We start from the raw sequence: 23,255 nt of genomic DNA on the forward strand, positions 1-23,255 counted from the left end.
AAGACTACTTAACTACAAGTGGCATGATCAATATTTAAAATATGTACATCATTTTATAAAATATGTATATCATTTTACTTCCTAAAACCCTGATTTGTTTTAAATTATTATCCTTTTAGAAATTCTACAGGATATTGTAGCTTTTATGGTATTCCCTCTCCATAGTCAAGGAAATCACAGTTATCAAATAGGACCTTGGTAATAACCCATGACAAGCAAATGAAATCTTCAAAGAACAGTTCATATAGCCCTTCAAAATTTTAAAGACTGCCCCTATATTGGTGGAAAAAAAGTAAGAAAGATGTAAATCAACTCTATAGGTCCAGGGACCATGTGAGCCCCAGTGCTTAGATGGGGTTAGGCCCATAGTAAACACTTAATATATATTTGAATGAATGAGTGAGAAGAATAGAATTGACAGATTACCATTAGGACTTTATTTTTTTAACTTTCTCAAAATCGAGCTTTAGTTTTTCCTTTAAGTAAGTCTTCAAGGACATGGTAAAAATCTAAACATAAGCTCTAGGGGAAAAATTAATATGAAAGGCAAAGTTCTATAGCTGAATAATCACAAGACTAGTTAAGAGTCCTTACACATAGAATCTATCCAGAAAAGGAGGACTCTTTTCCCCCAAATAACACTAGCAACTATTGAGCTAATCTGATAAATAAGAATGATATAATAGTAAGTTGGATTTTAAAAGTGAAAGTTTATTTTCATAGGTAATTGAGTTTTCTGAATTGCAGAACATTTTTTTCTTCAGTAGTCTGTAAATCACACCTGATTTCTCAGGACTTAGCACCTGTCTCTTCTTTCCCCTTGAATGAAGATGCATATTTTAATATTGCCTCTACATAAAAATTTCCACTTGAAAAAATGTCATAGAATGTCAAATAGGGAACCTTTCCCTGATCCGAGTGGGCCCAGAGATGAGCATGCCAATTGTCTTCAGTTTAGCACTGGAGAAAGGTGGGTGGATGAGCCTGGCTCCTTTATCTTCTTAAATGTCACATTAACTGAGAAATATTAAAATCAATTTTATATGCTCGTTTCTCTGAAACTGATCCGCACTCATTAGACAAAGCTGAAGTCGATCTAATTGGGAAAGCTGATAAATTGTAGCCTCCATGAATATTTTCCCACTCAGAACACATAGTCACATAGTCATTAACGTGTCGCACATTCCCCCAAAGTACAAAATGCTTCATACACTGTGATCATTTGATACAAATAACTGAGAAATAAAATTCTAAAACACTTTTAAATTCACATCAAATTTTATAAAGAGGATACCTGGTTCAAAATAAGAATTAAAGGTATTTAGTACTCTGAAGAGATTTTTGGAGATAAAATCTGGATCTCAATATAAATATCTACAGAAAGTGATTGCTCTTACCCAGTACTGTCTAATTTAGACTAGATTCCAGATTCAACCCCAAAACTTGTAAGCAAATCTTTACCAAGAATCCCATGAAAAAATTTCATGTTACTAGAGTATTTTCTATAACCTTTTCTTTGCAAATTACTAAAGTAATATATGTTGCTCAAGATGATGAATTTGGAAAACACAGAAAAACATAGAGAAAACCACTGTAAACTTTTGGTATATTTTGTTGGGTACATTTTTGAGCATATATGTATATATAGACAAACATATTCAAACACTTGCTCACATGTGTACTTTTTTTTTATTAACCTGGTGTTATCCTATTCAATTTATTTGATCACTGCCTTTTAACTTTGCAATATATCATCAGCATTTCTCATATCAATAGTCTTCTAAAATAAAATTTTAATGACTACAGATCATGTCATTATATGGAAGTCCCATAATTCATTCAACCATTTCCCTAGAGTCGAACATTTAAATCATGTCCAATTTTTCAGTGTTGACCAATAATACTTCAGTGAGCATTTGACCCTCTTGTAGCTATATTTTAGTACATTACCCCGTCATTTCCTTGTGATAACTTCCTGGAGGTTGAATTTTTCTGTCACAGGTGTAGATACAAGCTTTGGATAACATTACCAAATTACCTTCTAGAAAGTTTGGATCATTCTATCTCATTGCTGGCAGTATGATATTAACCATTACATTCTGTTTTCACCCTTAATCTTTGCCAGTTTGATGAGTGAAAATAGGAATCTCATTTAAATTGGACTTTTTTTTTTTTTTTTTTTTGATTTCAAGTGAAATTAAACTCTGCCTCTTTAGCCACTTGTTTTTTCCTATTCTGAAATAACAAGTCAAAAATTCCTTTGGAGATGTCCCATTTATCTTACTGAATTGGATTAATTAATTTTTTTTTTTGCTTTTAAACCTTACCTACATTTTTTTTTTGTCTTAAGAAATATAGAGCCAGCCACTTGAAAATAGTTTAGTGAACAATTATGAGATGATGTAACCTCTGAGTGTCATGATTTCATTTCATTTATTTATTCATTCAACTTTTTTTTTTTAAGTTTATTTAGTGCCAAGACTTATACTATACTGAGGTGAGGAGTAAGATTCGGTACTGTACATGCCTCAGGGAACTTAAAAAAAAACAGTTAAATATTTACCGACACTGTGTTTCTGCTATTATGACTCACACCTACAGATGAATACCTGCAATAATATTTTGTCTTTTTATTAAATTTAAAAAAATCACTTCAATTTGACAGCTTAGACGTGACTTTTCAAGATCAACTCAAAGAGTCAACCTCAGTCTCCCTCCTTCCGCTCCCACTCCCACTGTTTCTAAATCCCAGCCCTTCAAAGATCATCCAACATGAGTTGCCTAAATGTCATTGGCAGGAGGTAGAAAGAAATTTAAGAGACTTTCACAAGTGTTTTCAGACATTTAACTCTCGCCTCTGCTTGTTTTCAGTGATGAGCAAATGCAAGGCGGCAACTTGGGACGGAAAGATTTCTGGCGCAAGATGTTCAAATCCCAGAGTGCAGCAAGTGACACCAGCAGCCAGTCTGAGCAGGACACTTCAGAATGCACCACTGCCCACTCAGGGACCACCTCTGACCGGCGTGCCCGCTCACGGTCCCGCAGAATTTCTCTCCGGAAGAAGCTTAAACTCCCCATAGGTAAAAGTATGTCTGTATTTACTTATGAATTTCCTTATTTCCTCTCATGTCCTCAACTCACAGTTAAAACAAAGCAATGCATGGTATGGTAGAGAAAGGGAGAGACTTCAAGTCAAAGGCTGATGTGGACTCCATTCACTCATTTATTCATTTTTTTTTTCAACAAATATTTCTCAGGCTCCTACTATGTGCTTCTATAGTGTGTAAACACTATGTTAGGTGTCAGGAATTAAATGATGAGCAAAATCATGTAGTGCCTTAATTGGCCAACCTTATAATCTAGTAGGAGGTGTCACTAAAGCAGATCATTATACAACTAAGTATAGTTGTAAACTATGAATTTTATGAAGGAAATATACATAGTGTTATGAATTCATGCAACAACAAGATCTGACCCAAATGTGGAGGAGGAGGCAGGAATCAGAGATTTCTTGAAGGAAATGACATTAAGATCTGCAGGATCCTTAAGGAAAGGAGGGAGAGCACTCCACGTGGTAGCAATAAAATGTGCAAAACTATTGGGGGGGAGGGGCGCAAAATAAAAGAACTGAGAGAAGGAGAAGAGTGGCTGCATGACTATGGTAGAGTGACAGGGGCCAGAGCATGCAGGTCAGGTTGGCTCTATACAGCCCTACATAGCCCAGGTGGGATGTTGGATCGAGGAGTAACATATCAGGTAAATTTCTTCTAAAAGATCTCTTCATGGAAAACACTGGAGCCTAAATTGATAAGGTGGTCCAGGTATAAGTAATGGTAGTTTGGACCGGACGGTGACTGTGTACACATGAAGAAGTGGAAAGATTTGAGAGGTACTTAGGAGGTAAAATCAACAGGACTTACTGGGAGATGTGCAAGTTGTTAGAGAGAAACATACATATTATGGTTTTACTCACCTGTGAGACTCAGGTTCTTTTTGTCCTGGTCTTACTTGATTATGTAATTTTACAGTCTAACACTGAACATTTTGATTCAAAGCAGGTGCACTGAAAACAATTTTTTTCACTTCTATTACATCGAGTCATGCAACTTACATTGTTTGTTGGGCACATGCTGACATTTCCACTTAAGAGATAATCCACTTAGGAGAAAAAATGCTACAATGGTCTAATTTTTTAAAAATTATTAAATAGGAAACTGGCTGAAACGATCCTCCCTCTCGGGCCTGGCAGATGGCGTTGAGGACCTCCTGGACATCAGCTCAGTGGACCGCCTATCTTTCATCAGGCAAAGCTCCAAGGTAAACAGGATGTTTGTTACTTATGTAAGAGAATGCTGGAGTTGCTGATAGAAAAACATCAGGGCTGAGAAATGCTGAACACCTGGAGGGGACAAAGACAGTTGAAGAAACTCTTAAGTTGAACAAATTTAAAAAACTTAGATGAGCAATGGAAACTAAGATGATTTAGTAGTAGGCTATCATAAAGGGAAAAAGAAAAGTGTGACAAAAAGTATATATAAATTATAATGTAGATACATACGCAGGTGTTATTTTCCAGCAATTTTTAACTTTTTTATTTTTTTATTTATTTTTTAGTTTTTTTATAGTGACATTGGTTAATGAAATCCAATGTTTCAGGTGTACAATTCAACATTAAGGCATGCACACACACACATGCACACTGTGTGTTCACCTCTCATAGTTAAATTTCTTTCTGTCACCACATATTTGACCCCCTTTACCCCATCTACCTCCCTCCTCTCTGGTAACTGCTAGTCTATAGCCCATGTCCATGAGTCTCTGTTTGTTTGTCCTGTTCGTTTGTTGCTTTTAGATTTATATCCCACATATAAAAAGGAACCCTCATACACTGCTGGTGGGACTGCAAATTGGAACCTCCATACTGTTGTCCATATCACGTGATTTTCTACTTTTTCTGTCTGGCTTATTTTGCTTAGCATGGTTATCTCGAGGTCCATCCGTGTTGTCACAAATGGCAGTATTTCATTTCTTCTTATAGCTGAATAATATTCCATTGTATATATGTATCACAGCTTCTTTAGCCAATCATCTATTGTAGGACACTTTGGTTGCTTCCATGTCCTGGCCACTGTGAATAATGCTGCTATGAACAATGGTGTGCAAATATCTTTTGGATATCGGTTTTCAAGTCTTTAGGGTAAATACCTAGCAGAGGGATTGCTGGATCATATGGTAGATCAATTCTTAGTTATTTTGAGGAACCCCCATACTGTTGTCCATAGTGGCTGTACCAATCTGCAGTCCCACCAGCAGTGTATGAGGGTTCCTTTTTCTCCACATCCTCTCCAACATTTGTTATTATTTTTTTTTAACATACATGTACAATTCCTGACATCTCAAGCTCCTAGCCAAAGATCCAGTAATTCTATAGAGATTCCTTTTACATGTATATATGTGTACGCAACACCATTTATTCTCCTTCTGATATTTTTTTTCACTATCTGAGCCATTCTCCCTATTGAAAAACATAAAGAAATTCAGTATGACTTTTCACATTAAGTGCTTTTTCATAATATTGTTAAGCAATATACAGCATACAATTTGGAAAAGGTAATGATTCTCAGTGAAATCCATTTCTTATAAGAATCTTCCCTATGAATGATTCATGGGGTGGTCACTGTAATTTTCAGTATATGATAAATTACATTTTTCATATACAAATTATATGCTTACATTCTTCTTTAAATCTCATGAAAACTGGTTTCCCTTTGTTTTAAAAGTAATATTTTGAAATTACATAAAAATATCACAACATTATAAGACATTTAGAAGACTATTTATAATTCCTCCTTCACCTTCCTTTTGCTGAAAAAATTGGCCAAAAGTATTTGAGAGTCTTGCTTTGATGAAAATTTTGGGTACTGTCGCCAAGATCAAGAACACATTTTAATTCTTAGAAAAAAACCATGGTATTACACTTTAATTATATTTTACTTTATAACTAATTTATACTAGATCTTCTATAGAGATTTTAAATCTTCTATTTGGCTTTCACTTTGGTTTGATTCTCAATTGTGTTGTTGTTTGTAAAGGATGAATATGGCTTTCTGTTACTGAATTCGAGTTTGGACTTCATCAGAATAAACTCTAAGAATACCTCAATTTTTTACTTATTTTCATAGTGTCTGATTATTTTATTTTGAATCTATGACCAGGATCCTCCTTCAAATTATAGTTATAGGTGATGTCTTTTTTAGCACATGGGAATCAACTGTACTGAGTAACCAGATGTGGAAGTCAAAAGAACTGAAGTAACCTTCATATTGTAAATGACTTATATTTCAAGGCAAGGGTTAGTATAAACACAAAGAATTGCCTTTGAATTTAGTTATCTGACTATTTTCATTTTTTTCCTCAGGTCAAATTCACCAGTGCTGTAAAGCTTTCTGAAGGTGGACCAGGGAGTGGAATGGAAAATGGGAGAGATGAAGAAGAGAATTTCTTCAAGCGTCTTGGTAAATGTTATGCAGCCTAAGAATTACATCCAGCTTTCATCATGTAGAACAAAAATTTGATTAGATAAAATGGTCCATTTTCTATTTCCATTCATGTCTTATACATTTCTCTCTCATATGTGTGTTGTACCACTATCTATAGCTTCTCTATTTGTTATCAGATTGGTTCAAGAGACATTTATGAAAGCCCTACTATGTTCATCATTCCCAAGTAATGAATACTACCCATAGCCTTTACAAAGAATAAGACATAACCTCTTCTGCTGTTTGTCCTTTACTAAAATCCAAGAGCTTTAAGGAACCTTCAGATATCCTTTTATCCACCCACTTATTTTTTTTATTTTTAATTTCTACTTAGAAATTCTGCACATTATATCCCTGACAGATGGCCAGCCACCCTCTGAACACTTCCACCGAGGGGGTGTTTATTACTTTACAAAGCAACCTGTTCCAGAACTAGACAGCTTTAATTGTTAGAAAGGCTTTCCTTGCATTCTGATAATATGCATAGCCGTAAATTTGGTTCACTGGTCCTAGTGATAACATGGGTAGCCACACGTGTGTGCGTGTGCACACACACACACACACAATGCTAGTTTCATCTATTAGCCATTTCATATGCTCTCCTTTCATCTCACTTTTCTGTGGTTAAACATTCATTCCTTTTGTTTTCCTTACATGAAAGAGTCTCTAGATCTATCACCATCCTGATTCAATTTTCCTATGTATTCTAGATAGATTTTGTGCTTTACAAAATGTGGAGCTTCAGGTGGAATGCAACATTCTATCTTTGAATTTAATCAGTGTAGTAGATAGTGGAACTATTAAGCTCCAGGGATATAGTGCATGAATACATTTAAGACTGCATTATCCATTTTCACATCACATACTTGGTTTATATGAAATTTTGGATTAATTTTTGCCAGCTCTCCTTGACATGAGTATATATCATGCTTGACTTTGATGTAACCATTATTAATTCTTCATCTCAAAATAAATAAAATTTTAATTTTATTGACTTGAGAGTCATTAAGTCACTTGTCCAGGAAAGAATTTAAGAAACAAAACCCAAACTAAGTTGAATTCTGAATCTTTTTTTTTTTTTAACAGTTATGCTATAAAGATCCATCTGCAGAGATATACCCATTTCCATGTTTTTACGTAGGTCATTGACGTTCTTACCAAACAGGACAAAGACAAAGATATAACTCCTAGAACACTTTTAGTTGACTTTTATTAAGTAACAATTTGTGGGTACAGTTTTTCAGCCAATTAGATAACTTAATTTACTAGCGATTGACAAATACTTTTCTACTTAATTACAGAAACATCAACAGATTTTACCAAAAAATATCTCACTGATATCTTTATAACTTTATCTAAAGGATGGATGTAGCTTAGTTCAACATGATGTATTCTTAATGAAACTACAGTGGTTTCTATGATACTTCTGTTTTTTGTTTTTGTTTTTAATATTCCTGTCTATCTAATTATCTCTTATAGAATTTGGCTAGGGCACACATCAAGTTTATTAGTCTACAGTTTCAAGAATTTTCCTAACAACCCAAACCTTTGTCATTTTCAGTCCTTTTGCACTCTTTCCACTCTTCTTGATATTTCAGAGAAGATACATCTAGGGTTTAGAACCATCAGTGTTATAATGAGATTTGTGTGGTAGTTTTTTGAGGATGAAGTGTGGAGCTAAAATGTGTTCTTCAGGTATGTGCCATGTTAGCTAGCTGTCATTTGACTTGTTAGCTAGATGTCATTGTGATCACATCTCTAAATTCATTCTGTGCACTAGAGTGTAAGTTGAAGGAACTAAGGCTTAGACTCAGAGAGCAGGGTCTCTTAAATTTGGTGCCTTCTTAATGAACCTTTTCTGTACTTTTCCATTTGTGAATTTTTTTTTTCCTTGGTGTAAAGGACGAAAGCAGAATCGAATTGTTTACCCTCCTTTGATATCCTTACATTCTCTTCTTCAAGTAATAGGACTATATGTTTTCTGTTATTTTGTTTCAAACATGTTATCATTAGCATCCTCATAAACTCTAGTTCATTTGTGTTTTTCTCACCACTATGTCTATTTCAGCCATTATTGCGTACATTATTTATATTCTATTCACAAATAGAAAAGACTTGATGTGGACTAGTCATAGAGCCTGATTCTAGGGTGAGTTTGTGTTAGCACTACTTGAAATGCAGACAATCTCTTCCTGTATGTCTAGAAGACAAAAACAGAAAATCTAGGACTGATATTTGGAATATTTTTTGTACCTTTTGACTGGCAAGAGAACATGGCTTGTACATCATCACTATTATCCCATGTTCTCTGGTTTGTTGAAAATTATAAAAGAAATTCTGTGAGATAATTTTGTCGGAATCTCTTGCAGAAGACAGGTTCTAAAGAACCAAAACAACTTTCTCTGCTAATCTAAGTACTCTGTATTTTGCAACTAATTATAATTTGCAACAACATTGTACTTTGCCCTTGCCCATGTGAACATCTATCTTTGAGCATACTTTTGCCCTTCCTTCCTCCCTTCCTCCCTTCCTCCCTCTCTCCCTTCCTCTTCTTTCCCTTCCCTTCCCTTCCCTTCCCTTCCCTTCCTTTCTTTTTCTTTTTTCCTTTTTCCTTTCCTTTCTGTTCCTTTCCGTTCCTTTCTGTTCCATCCCATTCCTTTTTTCTCTTTCCTTTCCTTTTTCCCTTTCCTTTCTGTTCCTTTTTTCCTTTCCTTTCTTCCTTCCTTCATCTTTCTTTCCTTCCATTGAAATCTATGTGTATAAATGATCCCTGTGCAACCATTATAGATATATTGTCCTTTTCTTTCTTATTTAAATTATTTTAATTTAATTACATATTTTCTCTGTTTCTTTAAAATTGTTAAAGAAAATAAACATCAAATGTTCTTATCATCAATTTTAATGTATGTAGTACTCAAAACTTCAATGCATTAAGATAAAATGCAATAGCGAATAGAATTCTTTAAAATCTCCAAAATTATTCAACAAATGAAAAATAAATCTGCTGAACATTTAACAAAACTGAAATTGTGTTCAGAGATCAGTTATTTTTTTTCTTTTGTGTTTCCATATTCATTGAGAATATTTCATTTTAGAAATGTCTGTGAAGGAAATTATTTCATTAATGAAAGCAACGTTTTTTAACTGATTAACAAAATTTACTGAATACATTCTATATGCTCAGCTTTGCCATAAACTCTGTAGGAAATGCTGCTTAAAGAAATACTAGATTTTGAAGTACTCCTTTTTAAATTTTACAGCTTATAAAAAATGCATTCTGTGTAAATTATACCTCATTATTTTAATGTTAAAAAAAGCAAATAAATGCAACTAAAATATATTGAGACTAAAAAAAAATTCATCATGGCCAAGGAAACCAAGAGGCATCCTTATACCCTAGTAAGTTTATATAAAACATTGATAAAGAAGAGATACATTTTTATAGCCAAATTACTTTTTAACATTGCTTTTGGTATTACACTATAAAATGCCAGCAGGGTCCAACTTCACAGTTGTCACATGGATAATGTTGACTTATTTCTTACAATAAGTTTTCCTGACATAGTCACTACCTTCACCAGGATATAAAAGTCTGACCTCTTTCAACACAAACATCTGTGTAGTCTAGAGACACAGTGTGGTGCAATGGTACGCGTGCATCGAGACCTAAGTACACGTGGTCCTTAGGTCTCGATGTGAATCCTGACATTATAAACATTCTATTGTATGAACTTAGACTGGGCCACTTAACTTGTCCCTTCTCACTTAATCTCTCTGTCTTCGTATTCTCTCCTCTTCTCTCTCTCTTTTTAAAACCATCTTTAAGATCTATTTTATAGAACTGTTACAAAAAATAAACAAAATAATATATAAAATATTTCATATAGTACCTGACACATACTAAATGCTCAAAAATGGTAGCATATATTATATTGTTATCTAATAATGCTGTATAGATACAGTGGAAACTTTCCACTTTTACTTGTAGCATGCTCCTTATGTATTTTAATACCTAATGGATTTTAAATCCTAACCTTAGTAATAATAAAAAAAACTAGATTCACTTAAGAGAAAAAAATCTTATGATTTGGGGCCTATCTTAAGTTTGAAGTTTAAGGGACTGTTAAGGTTATACTTTTTTTAATGGATGAGATTTCCTCTGATATGTGTAACTATTAAAGGACTGTATATAAATGAGTACTAAAGTGACATACAGATAGGAAAAATAACAGGAGTTTCCTGTTCTTGTAGCTTTGGTAATGCCCTATGAATAAATAGAGTAGCATTTTGAAGGCAGCAGTCTACAAACAAGGTGTTTCAGGATATAATTTTTCCTCCTCTGTAGCTTTTACCCATCCTACTTTGTGCCATTTGAAATACTGTCTTCTGAATTTTTTTCCACCATCAGATTCTTCTTGTGCTACTTCCTTTTGCAATTGATATGAAATTCTCTACGCTAACTGAAAAAAATTATGAAGGTGTTGAATATGGAATTTTGAATATGGAATACTTGCATCTGAGAAGGAAACCTTCCCACAAAGAATGAAATATGGGAAATTTTTATAATGGCATTTTAATTATATCCTGAGCCATTTTTTGTACTAATGAAAAGTTTCGAATGCAGACAAAAATAGAAAATGGTCCAACAGACCCTAAATATCCATCATGCATTTGCAATAATAATCAAAATATGTCCACATTTGCTTCATCTTTTATGTTTTTTAATGTGTTTTAAAACAAATCCCAGACATCATACATGCATTTGCCTTTTATGTTTTTTAATGTGTTTTAAAACAAATCCCAGACATCATACATGCATTTGCCTGTGCTGAGGCAGTAGATGGGAAAATGAGGCAATGGGTGGGAGGAATCAGGGTATTCTTGACGGAAGAGGTGAGAAAACCATTTTAGGAAAGCAGAGCTGTGACTTCTCAGTGAGGACCAGAACTTAGTAACATTGCAAATAAATGGTGTGAGCACAAATTAAGCCAAGCTCTAAATCAGTGGGGGAGGGTACATTCTTAGATGTCAGAGTTACATTTCAGAATCATGAGAAGGGGCTTGGGCCTGGTTTTAAAAATGATGTTCAACATCATAACTTTATATATGAAAAATTAAAAATTTATACATATTAGAAGCTATAGAAGAGTGATGAGATATTTAGATTTTTTAAAATGTACTTGGGGATAAACTGATGAAAAATAATACTTTCCCTTAATGTGGGATCTTTAGACTTTCTGCATCAAAATCGGTGATGTGTTTGTAAAATTATACATGGCCCTCAGATCTATCAAAATCTCTAGTATGTTAATAAGCTCCAGACTGATTTTTGTTTGTAGGTAACTTAACTATGGAAAAATAAAAGGATAGGGATCAGTGGTTCGCAACTTCTAAGCACAGTGTGGGGTCAATCTGGCTACATCGTTGTCATCTGGGAGCCTTTACAAAGCACAAATTTTTACACTCCATATCCAGAGATTCTGATTCCGAAGGTCTAGATGAGATTCAGGAACTTTGTAGATAATTTCGATACACAGCCAGGTTTGGCAATCCTGGAATTAAACAACCAGGCTCTAAGGTCCTTTACAACTCTAATAGTCAGCGATTCTTTGCATTATAACTGAGATATCAAGATGTTGTTCTAGATACCAGTTTATTGTCACAGATCTGAAATTGCACAGTGATTGCGTCTTCTATAAAAATAAAGATTAGTTGCTTATTTCAAGAAAAGTCATTTTAAATATACCAAGAGCTCTTACCAGTATTAGAGAGGAGACCTGGTAGCAAAATGATCAGACCCCATACTCGAATACTTATGTAAGACCTCACCTCTATATGTGCTATGTGTCAACAAATCCCAAAAGTCAGGGTGAGTCCAAATAAGCATTAAGATAAAAAGAAGAAAGGTGGAGTTAGGGAGAAAGCTTTTAGCCAACACTCCGAAAACCATTGTAACAACTTTGATGCTCTTTTTAAATCTGCGATCCATTGCACACTGTCTCTTCTATTTTTCCACCATAGGTTGTCATAGTTTTGATGAACATCTGTCTTCCAACCAAGATGGTGGAAAAAGCAAAAATGTGGTGAATCTTGGGGCAATCCGACAAGGCATGAAGCGCTTTCAATTTCTATTAAACTGCTGTGAGCCTGGCACAATTCCTGATGCATCCATCCTGGCAGCTGCTCTGGATCTTGTAAGTTATTGGAAGAATTTGCCCACCTTGTTCCCTATGCCAGTTAATGCCATTAATGGAGGAATCCTAATCCACACTGTGGGGTTATCTTTTCTTTTCTTCTCTTCTCTTTTCTTTTCTTTATTATTTTCTCAAAATTAGTATCAAAAAGAGGAAGAAAGGTGGTGTGGTGAGAGAAAAAAAAGGCAAATCTTAATATGTTTCGGGAAGTAGAATATATAGCATCATGATGAAAAGTATGTGAGGGCTCTGGAACCAGACTGCCAGGGTTAAAATTGTGCTGATATTTACTAGCTAAACCTCTGTAAAACAAGAGTAAGAGTTATATAATATTATAGCTACCTCCTAGGGTTGAGGATTAAATGAGATATCAGATGTAAAGCCCTCATTATAGTGCCCGAAATATAGTAACTGCTCAATAAAATGGGTCATTATTATTATTGTTATTATTACATTATTCTTGGTCTTATGTCTATTATTAGTCCTATTATTAGTCTATTATTATGTCATGTATTAGTCCTTTACACACTGAGTCTTAGTTTAATTGTCAGTTGGAGAGAAAGTATAAAGCAAAAATCAGTTTAAATTAATTGACCAAAAGTGCATTGAACATGTTATGGTATTACATACATGTAAGGGATTAAAGAGTAATGTGGATTTTGATAGACAGTGTTTTGGTCAGGTACACTAAGCCCAGATATGAATTTGAGCTCAGCCTCTCAATTTCCTTTATTTACCTTCTGGTTTAGTAAACTCGTGAAACACTGTATAACTACTAAGTACAAAGTATAAGTAAATATCAAGAAATAAAATATTTTATATTCTCTTTTGAGAAACAAAAACTAAAATAGACTTTATTACAACAAAAAGCTTGAAGCCTGCCTACGAATGATCCTAGGTTTTACAACACATAAATAAGCGACCACTGGCCACTTATATTGTATCTTGGAAAATCATCCAAACATTATGTAATTCATGACATTTTTCTGTGACATATGCAACTATGGTTCTCAGGATATTTAGTGACCGCAAAGTATGTGGCTTTACTGAAGCCCAAAAAGCAAATACCACTGCCATCACCCAAAATTATGACTTGTCATTATATAAGATTTTTCAGTCAGTTTCCCATTCCTGGATATTGGCGTTTGCAAAGACTTTTGTAAATTCCAAAATATTCAATGAGCATTGATATATGCTATGGTGAGTGTAAAATATAGACAGTCATAAGTCTCCAGGAGACCTGAGGCTGGTGGCATTAAACAATCAAAGAACAAGAGATGCCTGTTTAAAGCATGAGAGCTAGACCAGGCAAGGAGTCAATCTCTTGTTTTCTAAATGGGAAAGTGGTAACTAACTTGTCACTCCTTTGAGTCATGCTTGGTTCTTAACCACATCTTGATCTATTCCAAAGGAACAGATTAAAATAAATAAATGTAACAAATTAATAGGGAAAGGACAAACAATTCAATCGAACATTTAAACAAATAGATAAGTACACGAATAGCCAGTTCACTGAAAATACTAATAACCAGTAAATATGCCCTCATCTTATTTTACTTAAGAAATGCTCATTAAAATGTCCATACATTTTTATACTATAACTCTCAGATTTTCAATGATAAGAAAATGTTGACAGAGTATAAAATATCCAACACCACTGCATGGTGCAGGATTTGATTAGAGAATGGAAGGAAATCTTGAAATAACAGGGTAATAGTGAGAGAGCAATAAGAATGAGTGGACTTGGCCCCTCCCTGAATAGTAATTTTGGACTAGATGTACTCATGGAGGAGGGGCAGTTCTTACCGTGTCAGTTATATCAAATGGCATGGGTGGTGCAATTAAAAAGCCTAGAATCAGTGTGGCTTACAAGATATTCACTGTGCAATAATTAATTAATTCCAACGATGTCTTCTGAGAGCTTCCTATGTGCCAGATATGGTGCTACCTATTAATGATAACACAGCAAAACTCAGTGGAGAGCTTCACCTGGTTTGTACCTTTTCTTATAAAGATGATATTTGTATAGTGATCTATTTTCCAGACTTCCTAGTGTACAGTATTCTAAAGTTGATAAACTAATGGTTAACATTTACTGTGTGACTACTCTGTTTCCAAAGGAAAAAATTGAAGCTCAGAAAGGCTAACTAAAAGACTAGGGCTAGAAAGCCCACAAAGGATAGTGGTGGATTAGAACCTAAGTCTGTCTTCATAGAACTTATAGATTCTATTCTACTATCTTGACTCTCCCATTTAAAATATATGTGCAATCACTATAGGAACTTGCTTTTAAACACGGAAAAATAGTAATTTTTGAATTTTTTACCTGATAGTTCAAATGTGATTAAGAGTGTAAAGATAACTGAAGCTAGTTGAATGGTTGTTAAGTACACAATAACAATTGTCCATTAGCATTTTACAGGTGGTTTAAGCTTGTAGTGTTCCAAAGGTACCGTAGTGTCTATCTTTGTCTCAATCCTAAAGTCACAGCTACTTTGGAAGTTTTTAGATGAGTGAGGCATCAAATTTCTCAAGCAACTGCCCAGTAAGATTAAGGAAAATAATAATAACAAATCATATCATTTAAACTTATTGTTGAAATATTGAGAGAAAGATATAGGCCCAGCTGGCCATACAAATTGGAAAATGATGAGATAATAGCATTTGGACAACTATCAGCAAAATAAGTACCTGATGACAGAGATAATAGATTGTCTTTCACTCAGTGGAAAGGTCCAGGCCCCACACTCTTTTAGAGATCCTGAGCTGACATCTCCACATAAATATGCATTATGCAATGAACTTTATTGAGCAGCTTTTTTCATTCCTACATTTTCTACATGAGAGGACAAAGCCCCAAGAGCTGAAGTAACTTTGCGCAAGATCTTATAAGTCCAGTTGGTGCTAAAACTATTAACTAGTCTTCTGATTCCATTCAGGAGTCTGTTAGCAATATCATATGCTTTCATATTATATGTAAAAAAAATTACTTAATAATCGGAATGAGTCTCTCTTGATACATTGAAAATATACTTAAATGTGTATGGTCTCCATAATAAAAAAAGATTGTGAATGATCTTTAATGGTCCAAAAACATTTGACTCTTTTAGAAAGTTTTCTTATTGTGCAACTACAAATGAATACATAATACGAAAATATAGGAGATTTTCAATTTTAAAAATTCATACCACACATTCACCCTCTAAAGCAGTGATTTTTAACATATTGGGGGCATAGACTTTTTTAGAATTGTATAAAAACTGTCGAAATTCTCCCAAGAGAAGTTCGCTTATAGACAAAATTTAGCATATGATATCAGAAGGCTCCATGGACTCTCCCCAGAAAACATCTCTGATACCAAAAAGAACTCACTCTCAAGGCATTATCACTGGCAAAATGAGACTCTTTAGTCAAGTAATTATAATGATTTTATTAACATTTATGGATGACATAAAAACAGAAGGAATAATTGCTTCCTACATAGAAAGCTTTTAGGTTTTATATACAATATGTGGGCATGGGAGAAATATGAGGTTTGTCGCAAAGAGAATAACACATTTGAAGGTTTGAAAAATAATCCCAATAGAACAAATTCTTACTGGTTTCTGAATTGCTAGTTTAATACTGAATTAATTATTCTAAATTAATACTGGTTTCTGAGATTATTTTAGGAAGAATATTGATGAAAACTGTGATACTCAAGTCTCTTGGATGCTGAGATTTTATTCCCTCTCATCGAATGTTTCCATATCTGTCTGATTTCCAACTGCTGTAGTGCTTAGATTTTCCAGGGAGATGTGATTTGGGGGTTTCCAGATGCCAGTATATTCTATTCCTGGCTGTAGCTTGACTCTTACCATTAAGTTGGGCTGAATCCCGTGGAAACCTTAAAAGCTCCCCAAAATAAAACTTTGAGCAGATAGTTACCAGATGACTCGACTCTCCTTTTTTCACTTTCCTGTGGAATCTTCTTGGCCTTGGTTAACCTTCTCAATTTTATCTATCTCATGGTAAAAAATAAAATAAAGAGAGTTCGATGCTTATAAGCAATGTCTTTTGTGCCTCAAAGCAGAGAGGCATTTTCTGATCATTATTGATGTCTAGTGATAAAGTAGCTGCATTAGAAAGTAATGAGCTCTTTGTGATTAGACTGGATTCAATGGGAGCCAGCGCACAGGGGGCTCAAGAATTGGATGATTTGTGCAAGTTTTTTGAATACCGGAGAATCTTTGATTCTAGGTCAAAGCCAAGGAGTATGCTGAGGACAAAGATCAGATATCAGATATCAGAATCAGTCAAGATTTAAAGGAGCCCATTGGTTTCCATTATGAGACAAAGAGAAAGAAACCAGATAGATCAGGTTGGTTGAATAAAAGGGACAAGTGATGATGGTGGTGATGGTAGTCATGGTGGTAGTGGTGGTGACAGCAATGGTGACAGATGTGGTGGTAGAGGATGACAGTAGTAACATTTTTATTACACTTGATGGTTTATACAAAGTACCTTCACATGAATTATCTTATTTTTCATATGAGAGGAAAGGATCAAGCCAGGAAAATGGTGCCTAAATAAGGGCACACTTAAATTTCAGTTTCTCATTTACAGAAAAATGAAGGAACTAAAGTCACTTGGGAATTCTGACAAGTGGACTGAGAGAAAGGGAAATGTAGCTTCATGTCCTGTGTGCTTGAATTAAAGTAGCATTCTGTGTTTACCGTTATTTGGACAGGTGTGACATCTAAGTTGTTCATACCTATTGATCTGGGTTAGGAGTTTCTCAGGATTACTCTTTCACATATGTCTTCTGCTCAATGTGTTTTAAACTATTGTTTCTTCTGTATTTAGCTTCACTTCATATCTGATCTCATCTGCTTCCTGACTTTCAGAAATGCTTCACACTCACAATGTTTTTCAGCGCATTCGTAGTTTCAGTCATGTGTGTGAATATAGATGGAAATATGAATATAGAAATATATAGAGATATAGATGCAGATGAAGATGACAGATGACAGATATGCAGATGTGATACAGATATAGCTAAGATACAAATATAAACATAGTTATAGATTCTACCATTTCATCAGATAGGATTTGGGAGAGATGGGGGAAAATGAATGTGTTCAGTTCATCATCATATTCTAGTCCAATACTTTCTCTCATCTCTTTTATTGCTTGCTTAAAATTGTTTTTAAGTGCAACTTAAATACAATTTTTGCATTATGACATAATTTTTATTTCAGAACTATTTTGTTGCCATAATCATAGGATTTAAATGTGGTTTTTTTTCAAGTTTGCAGTTTTCTTTAGAATCATAGTGTTAATAAATGAAAGAAATACTACAAATGTCAATGTTCAAAGTCTTGTCAATCTGAAGGGTTTGTTTTAGACAATCCTCTTGTCATTATTGCTATGACTACTAAACTGAGGGGTAATTGGTTCAATTTTAAGTCCAGCACAGCTCTTCCTCATACTCTTTAGTATAAATTTAATAGATCCAGCTGTAAGGCATTATTAAAAAGACATGTTTTAGAAAGGACTCATTTTACTTCTAGGTTTATGTAATCTACAAGCACAGAAAAAGAAAAATTAAGTGGTTCAAACAAAAGGCACTTCTGTCTGTTTTCCATATATTTTAGGTGACTATTCTATCCTTTAAAAAAATCTAGTTGAATATATAACATTTACAGACAGTGATTTCTAATTTATTGGTAATTTTTAACATGAATAACACTAGTAATAATGCCAGTTTACTTTAGAAACAATTACATGAGTATAAGAAAGTCAATGAAAAAAAAGGTAAGATCATAGAATTTCCCCTCGTCTGTGGATGGAGAAAACCTAATTCATATGAAATTACATAACCTTGTAACTAGATCACTTTAGGAATGATTATATAATTTTTATCAAAACTGGGACACTTGAGAGGGAAATGAGGTGCATCAATAACTATACCAATTAAATAGACATAAACTGGAACTCTCCAGGGAAAATGAGACATTTGGTAACTACAGGTATGGTCATGCTTTCAGGTCCACTGCATCAAAATTAATCTACATTGAGGCTTACCATCACAAGACTAGTTGATGATCAAAGCAAAATAGCTCCTTTCAAGGAAATAGAAATATATGCATAAGAGGAACTCTCAAAGCAAAATAATATTGTGTTCTCTTTCGAATCATAAGAAAAATTGAAATAATTCAGTAGTAATCACATGTCATCAAATTATTCCCTTAATTCTGGTGGTACTTCCATATTATTAAATTTTTAAGAATATGTCTAACTATGAAATGTAGCATAAAAAGAATACATATCATAAATATTTAGAGTAAAGAAAAAAATTTAGATGTCATGTATCTACTACATACCTTAAAGAATAGGACATTTCCAGTTTCTTTAAAGTCCCTTGTATTCCATTCCCTGATCACATACCTCTACCTTCCAAGAAGACACTGCTGTCTTAAACTTTGTTTTAATTGTTCCTGTGCTTGCTTTATTTTACCACATGTGTTTATATCCCTAGGGAATATATACCTTTGTTTTCCTTTCTTTTGCTTAGTTTTGTAATTCATTTAAGTTAAAGCATGATATCTTCTTTGTTTGACATTAAGTTTAAGTTCATCCTTGATGCATTTAGCATCAATACATTAATTTTCACCCATGAATGGTATTTGTTGGTTTGAATATACCACAATTTATATATCCATTCTATGTCAAATGGACATTTGTATTTTTCCCAAAATTTTGGCTATTTTGAACAATGCCTTCATGAAAATTACTGCATGTCTGCCTTGATTCATTGGAGTTTTGTAAATACACCTAAGAGAGAAAATCAGGCATCATTTTACTATATGATGCCAAAGCATATTTCATAGTTTCAACAATTAAACACAGGCACCAACAGTGTAGTAAAAGCTCTAATACGTGTACTGTCAACATTTTTATTTTTACCTATCTGATGTGTGAAAGTAACAATATTCCATATTTGAACCTAAAGTTTGGAATATCTTTTCATAGGTTTATTTACCATTCATGTTTAACTTTGGCAAAAGATTCCATTAATGTCCTTTGTTTATTCTTTTATTGGAAGATTGTTTGTCTTTGTTAATAATTTTAAAAGAGAATATAGCATCAATAATAATCCATTTTCTCTTCTTACATTGCATCATCTCCCAGTTTGTAGCTCATTTTTTCTTCATTCCTTAATGTTAGAGAAAATTTTAATTTAATGTAATTTAATTAATCAAAATTTTCTTCGATGGATAGCATTTATGTCTTTTTAAAGCAATCTAAAGTAATAAATACATTCTTATATTTTCCTCTAAAAGTTTTAAAGTATACATTTCATACTTATCTTTAGCTAGAATATACTGTGTGAATGGTATAAGATAGGAATTTGTTCTCTTTATTTTTTTCACATGGAAAAATAATTGTCCTCACATAATAAATTTACCAGTTCATACTTTATTCTCTGATGTGCAATGCCATCTTAATCATGTGTCAGGTTTTCGTACATGCATGGGTATGATTCTGAGTTTCTTTCTGTTCCATTCCCTGTGTACCCTGAGTTGATCTACTCTGTCTTGATAGCTAGAACTTTTAACACCATCTTGGCTATTCTCGGCTCTTTGCTCTTCCATGTGAATTTTATAATTAGCGTGTCAGGTTCCATGAAAATCTTTTGATTTATTCTTGGAATTACATTGAGTGTATAGATAAATTTAGAGATAATTGAAATTCAAAATGAAATTCAGATCTGAGTTGATTATTCAAAAGTTTTATTTCTTCTTAAGTTAGTTTAAGTAATTTTAATTTTTTCAGTAATTTGTCAGTTTCACCTACATTTTCGTATTTGTTGGTGTAAAACTGATCGTAACATTTTATTAGTTTTTAATCTTTGCAGCATCTGTCGTTATTTTTATTTTTATTCCTAAAATCATTTCTTTTTTTTCTTGATTTGTTTTGTCAGATATTTGTCAATTTCATTAGTCTTTTTTAATCGCCTTGTGGATTCTCTTTATTGTATATTTGTTCTCTAATTCATTAATTCTTGCTCTTATTTTTATTATTTTCTTCTTGCTTTAAATTTATCATATTATTCTTTATTAGTTAATTATCATATTATTCTTTATTAGTTAATTGCTTAGCTCATCTTTTTTTTTTTCCAAAACTGAGCATTTAGCTATCATTTTCCCTCTAAGTACTATTTTAACTACTTGCTATAGATTTTGTTAAGTTATATTTTTGTTATAATTTATTTCAAGTGCTTTTTAATTTCTTTAATGATTTTCTTTTTGACCCATGGGTTATTTAAACATATATGTGTGTGTGTGTTTCAATTTATAAATTCTGGGGTTTTGTTAGGTATCCGTTTGTTATTGATTTCTAACTTCATTTTCAGATACTGATTTTTTGCAATTAATTTAGACTTGCATTATGAAGTGGAACATTATCAATTTTCAGTTTTTAAGTTATGTTAAAATCTCCACTATGATGGCAAATTTATTTATTTATACTTGTAGTTTGACAATTTTTGTTTTATTTATTTAGAAGTAGACTATTTAGAAGTATCAAATGTATGTGGTGCTTTGAACCTTTTATCACTATCTAGTGACCCAGTTTATTTCTAGTAATGCTTTTTACCTTAAGATATATTTTTCTGTGATGCTAATATAGTTGAAACAGTTTTATTGGGTTAGCATTGGTCTAGTATGATTTTTTTTGTGAATGCTTTACTTTCAAATTTTCTATATCTTTGTATTTTGGGTATGTCCCTTGTTTTAAAAAAAATGCATATATTTGAAGTTTTATACCATTTTAACAATCTTTTTTTCTAGAAAATTTAGTTGCATTGCACAGATTATGATTACTTATATAAATTCACTTCTGCCTTTGCCTATTACATTTTTTTTTTGTTATTTCATTGTGTTTGTATTGTTTTCATTTCATGCTTTCTTTTAAATTGTGTTTGATTTTGTTTTATTTCTCTTGCTTTGGTTTGGTTTAGCTTTGTTTTATTTATTTTCCTTTACTAGTTTAGAAATTATTATATTCTATATGTTTTTTAATTGCATACATATTTAGCTAAATAAAGTCTAAGATTAATGAATATCTTTACTGTTTTCTCAAAATATAAAAGACTGTAGATAACCCCAACTGTTGTTCAAGATTCAGTTCTCCTTTTTAGTTTGTTTGTTTTAACATTGACAAAGTGGAAATGTTTAAAATTAATTTTTAGGAAAATTATTTTAAAATTTACCCTGAAACTTAGCATATTCTTTGCTCACCATTTCTCCTTGCATCTCAGACATTCTTTCTAAGATCTATATCCTTCTTCTGAACTTTCAAAAGTTTCTTTAGTGATGATCAGTTGGCAGTAGCTCTCTCAGCGACAGTTTACTTAAAAAAGACTTTATTTTGGTCTCATTCTTGAAAGATACTTTTACTGGAATTATAATTAGGCTAAGATTTTCTTTCTGTACTTCAAAGATATTATTTCATTCTCTTGTTAATTGACATTCCTTTATAGGTAATCTGTTCCTTCTCCTTCCACTAGCTATTTTTAATATCATCTCTTTATTATTGACATTTTGACATTTTACTAAAATGTTTCTAGCTGATTTTTCTTATTAGAGGCTCCTTAAGCCCCTGAATCATGTAATTGGCATACATCTATTCCGAATATTTTTCAACTATTATCTCTTCAAAGATTGTGTCTTTCACATTTTCTATAATCTTTACTTGTATAAATTGAAAAGATGTATGATAGATTTCCCCAGGTTATCTTGTTTTTGACAACCTCTCATATTTTTTATTTCTTTGTCTCTTTCTATGCTGTATCTTGGGTAATTTTCTGAGATATGTCTTCCATTTTGTCTCTTTTTTTCAACTGTGTCTAATCCCATGGTTCTTAACCAGGGATAATTTTGCCCACCAGGGACACTGACAATATCTGGAGGAATTTTTGGTTGTCGCAACCTGGGAATTGCTACTGGTATCCAGTGAGTAGATACCAAAGATGCTGATAAACATCCATAATACATAGTATACCCCCTACAAAGAAAGAATTGTCTCGTGCAAACTGTCAATAGTGCTGAAGTTAAAAAAACCTGATCTAAAAAACCAACATTATCTGTAAGCATGTTAAAAATGCAAATTTTCAGGCCCTGCAACAGATCTACTGAATCAGAATCTCTGGAGGTGGCACCAAGGAGTCTATTTTATCCATATTCTGAAGTGACTCTTATGCACAGTCAAGTTTGAAGATTTCAGAAGCTCGTTTAAAGTATTCTTCCAGAGAGGATTTTTGTTTCTTTTCTCAAGCACCTGAAAGCATCACCAACCTAAGGTCATGTTTTAAACTATTTTTTGAGGACAAGGAACATGGAAGTAGTACCCATTCTCATCCAAACTTACATGAGAATGTAGGATTTTGATTAGGAAATCTCATAAAAGAGTCCCTCCTTTCCTTTCCTTTCCTTTCCCTCCCCTCTCCTCCTCTCCCCTCCTCTCTCCTCCCTTCCTT

General features: G+C 33.2%; 1 protein-coding gene across 3 annotated transcripts in view; it reads left to right on the top strand.

Moving 5' to 3' along the window:
- UNC80 (unc-80 subunit of NALCN channel complex) overlaps window positions 1-23,255 on the top strand; it is a 185,841-nt gene that overhangs the window by 54,247 nt on the left and 108,339 nt on the right. For 2 of the 3 annotated variants that reach the window (XM_039844658.1, XM_039844660.1), the window contains exons 19-22: window positions 2,872-3,086; window positions 4,211-4,317; window positions 6,419-6,515; window positions 12,561-12,733. In XM_039844658.1, coding sequence (XP_039700592.1) covers window positions 2,872-3,086; window positions 4,211-4,317; window positions 6,419-6,515; window positions 12,561-12,733 — 592 coding nt within the window. The remainder of the gene's footprint in view (window positions 1-2,871; window positions 3,087-4,210; window positions 4,318-6,418; window positions 6,516-12,560; window positions 12,734-23,255) is intronic. The other variant, XM_039844657.1, reaches the window with a different exon arrangement.

This window comes from Pteropus medius, unplaced genomic scaffold, assembly GCF_902729225.1.
Source record: "Pteropus medius unplaced genomic scaffold, Ma_sr-lr_union100, whole genome shotgun sequence".
Classification (NCBI taxonomy): domain Eukaryota; kingdom Metazoa; phylum Chordata; class Mammalia; order Chiroptera; family Pteropodidae; genus Pteropus; species Pteropus medius.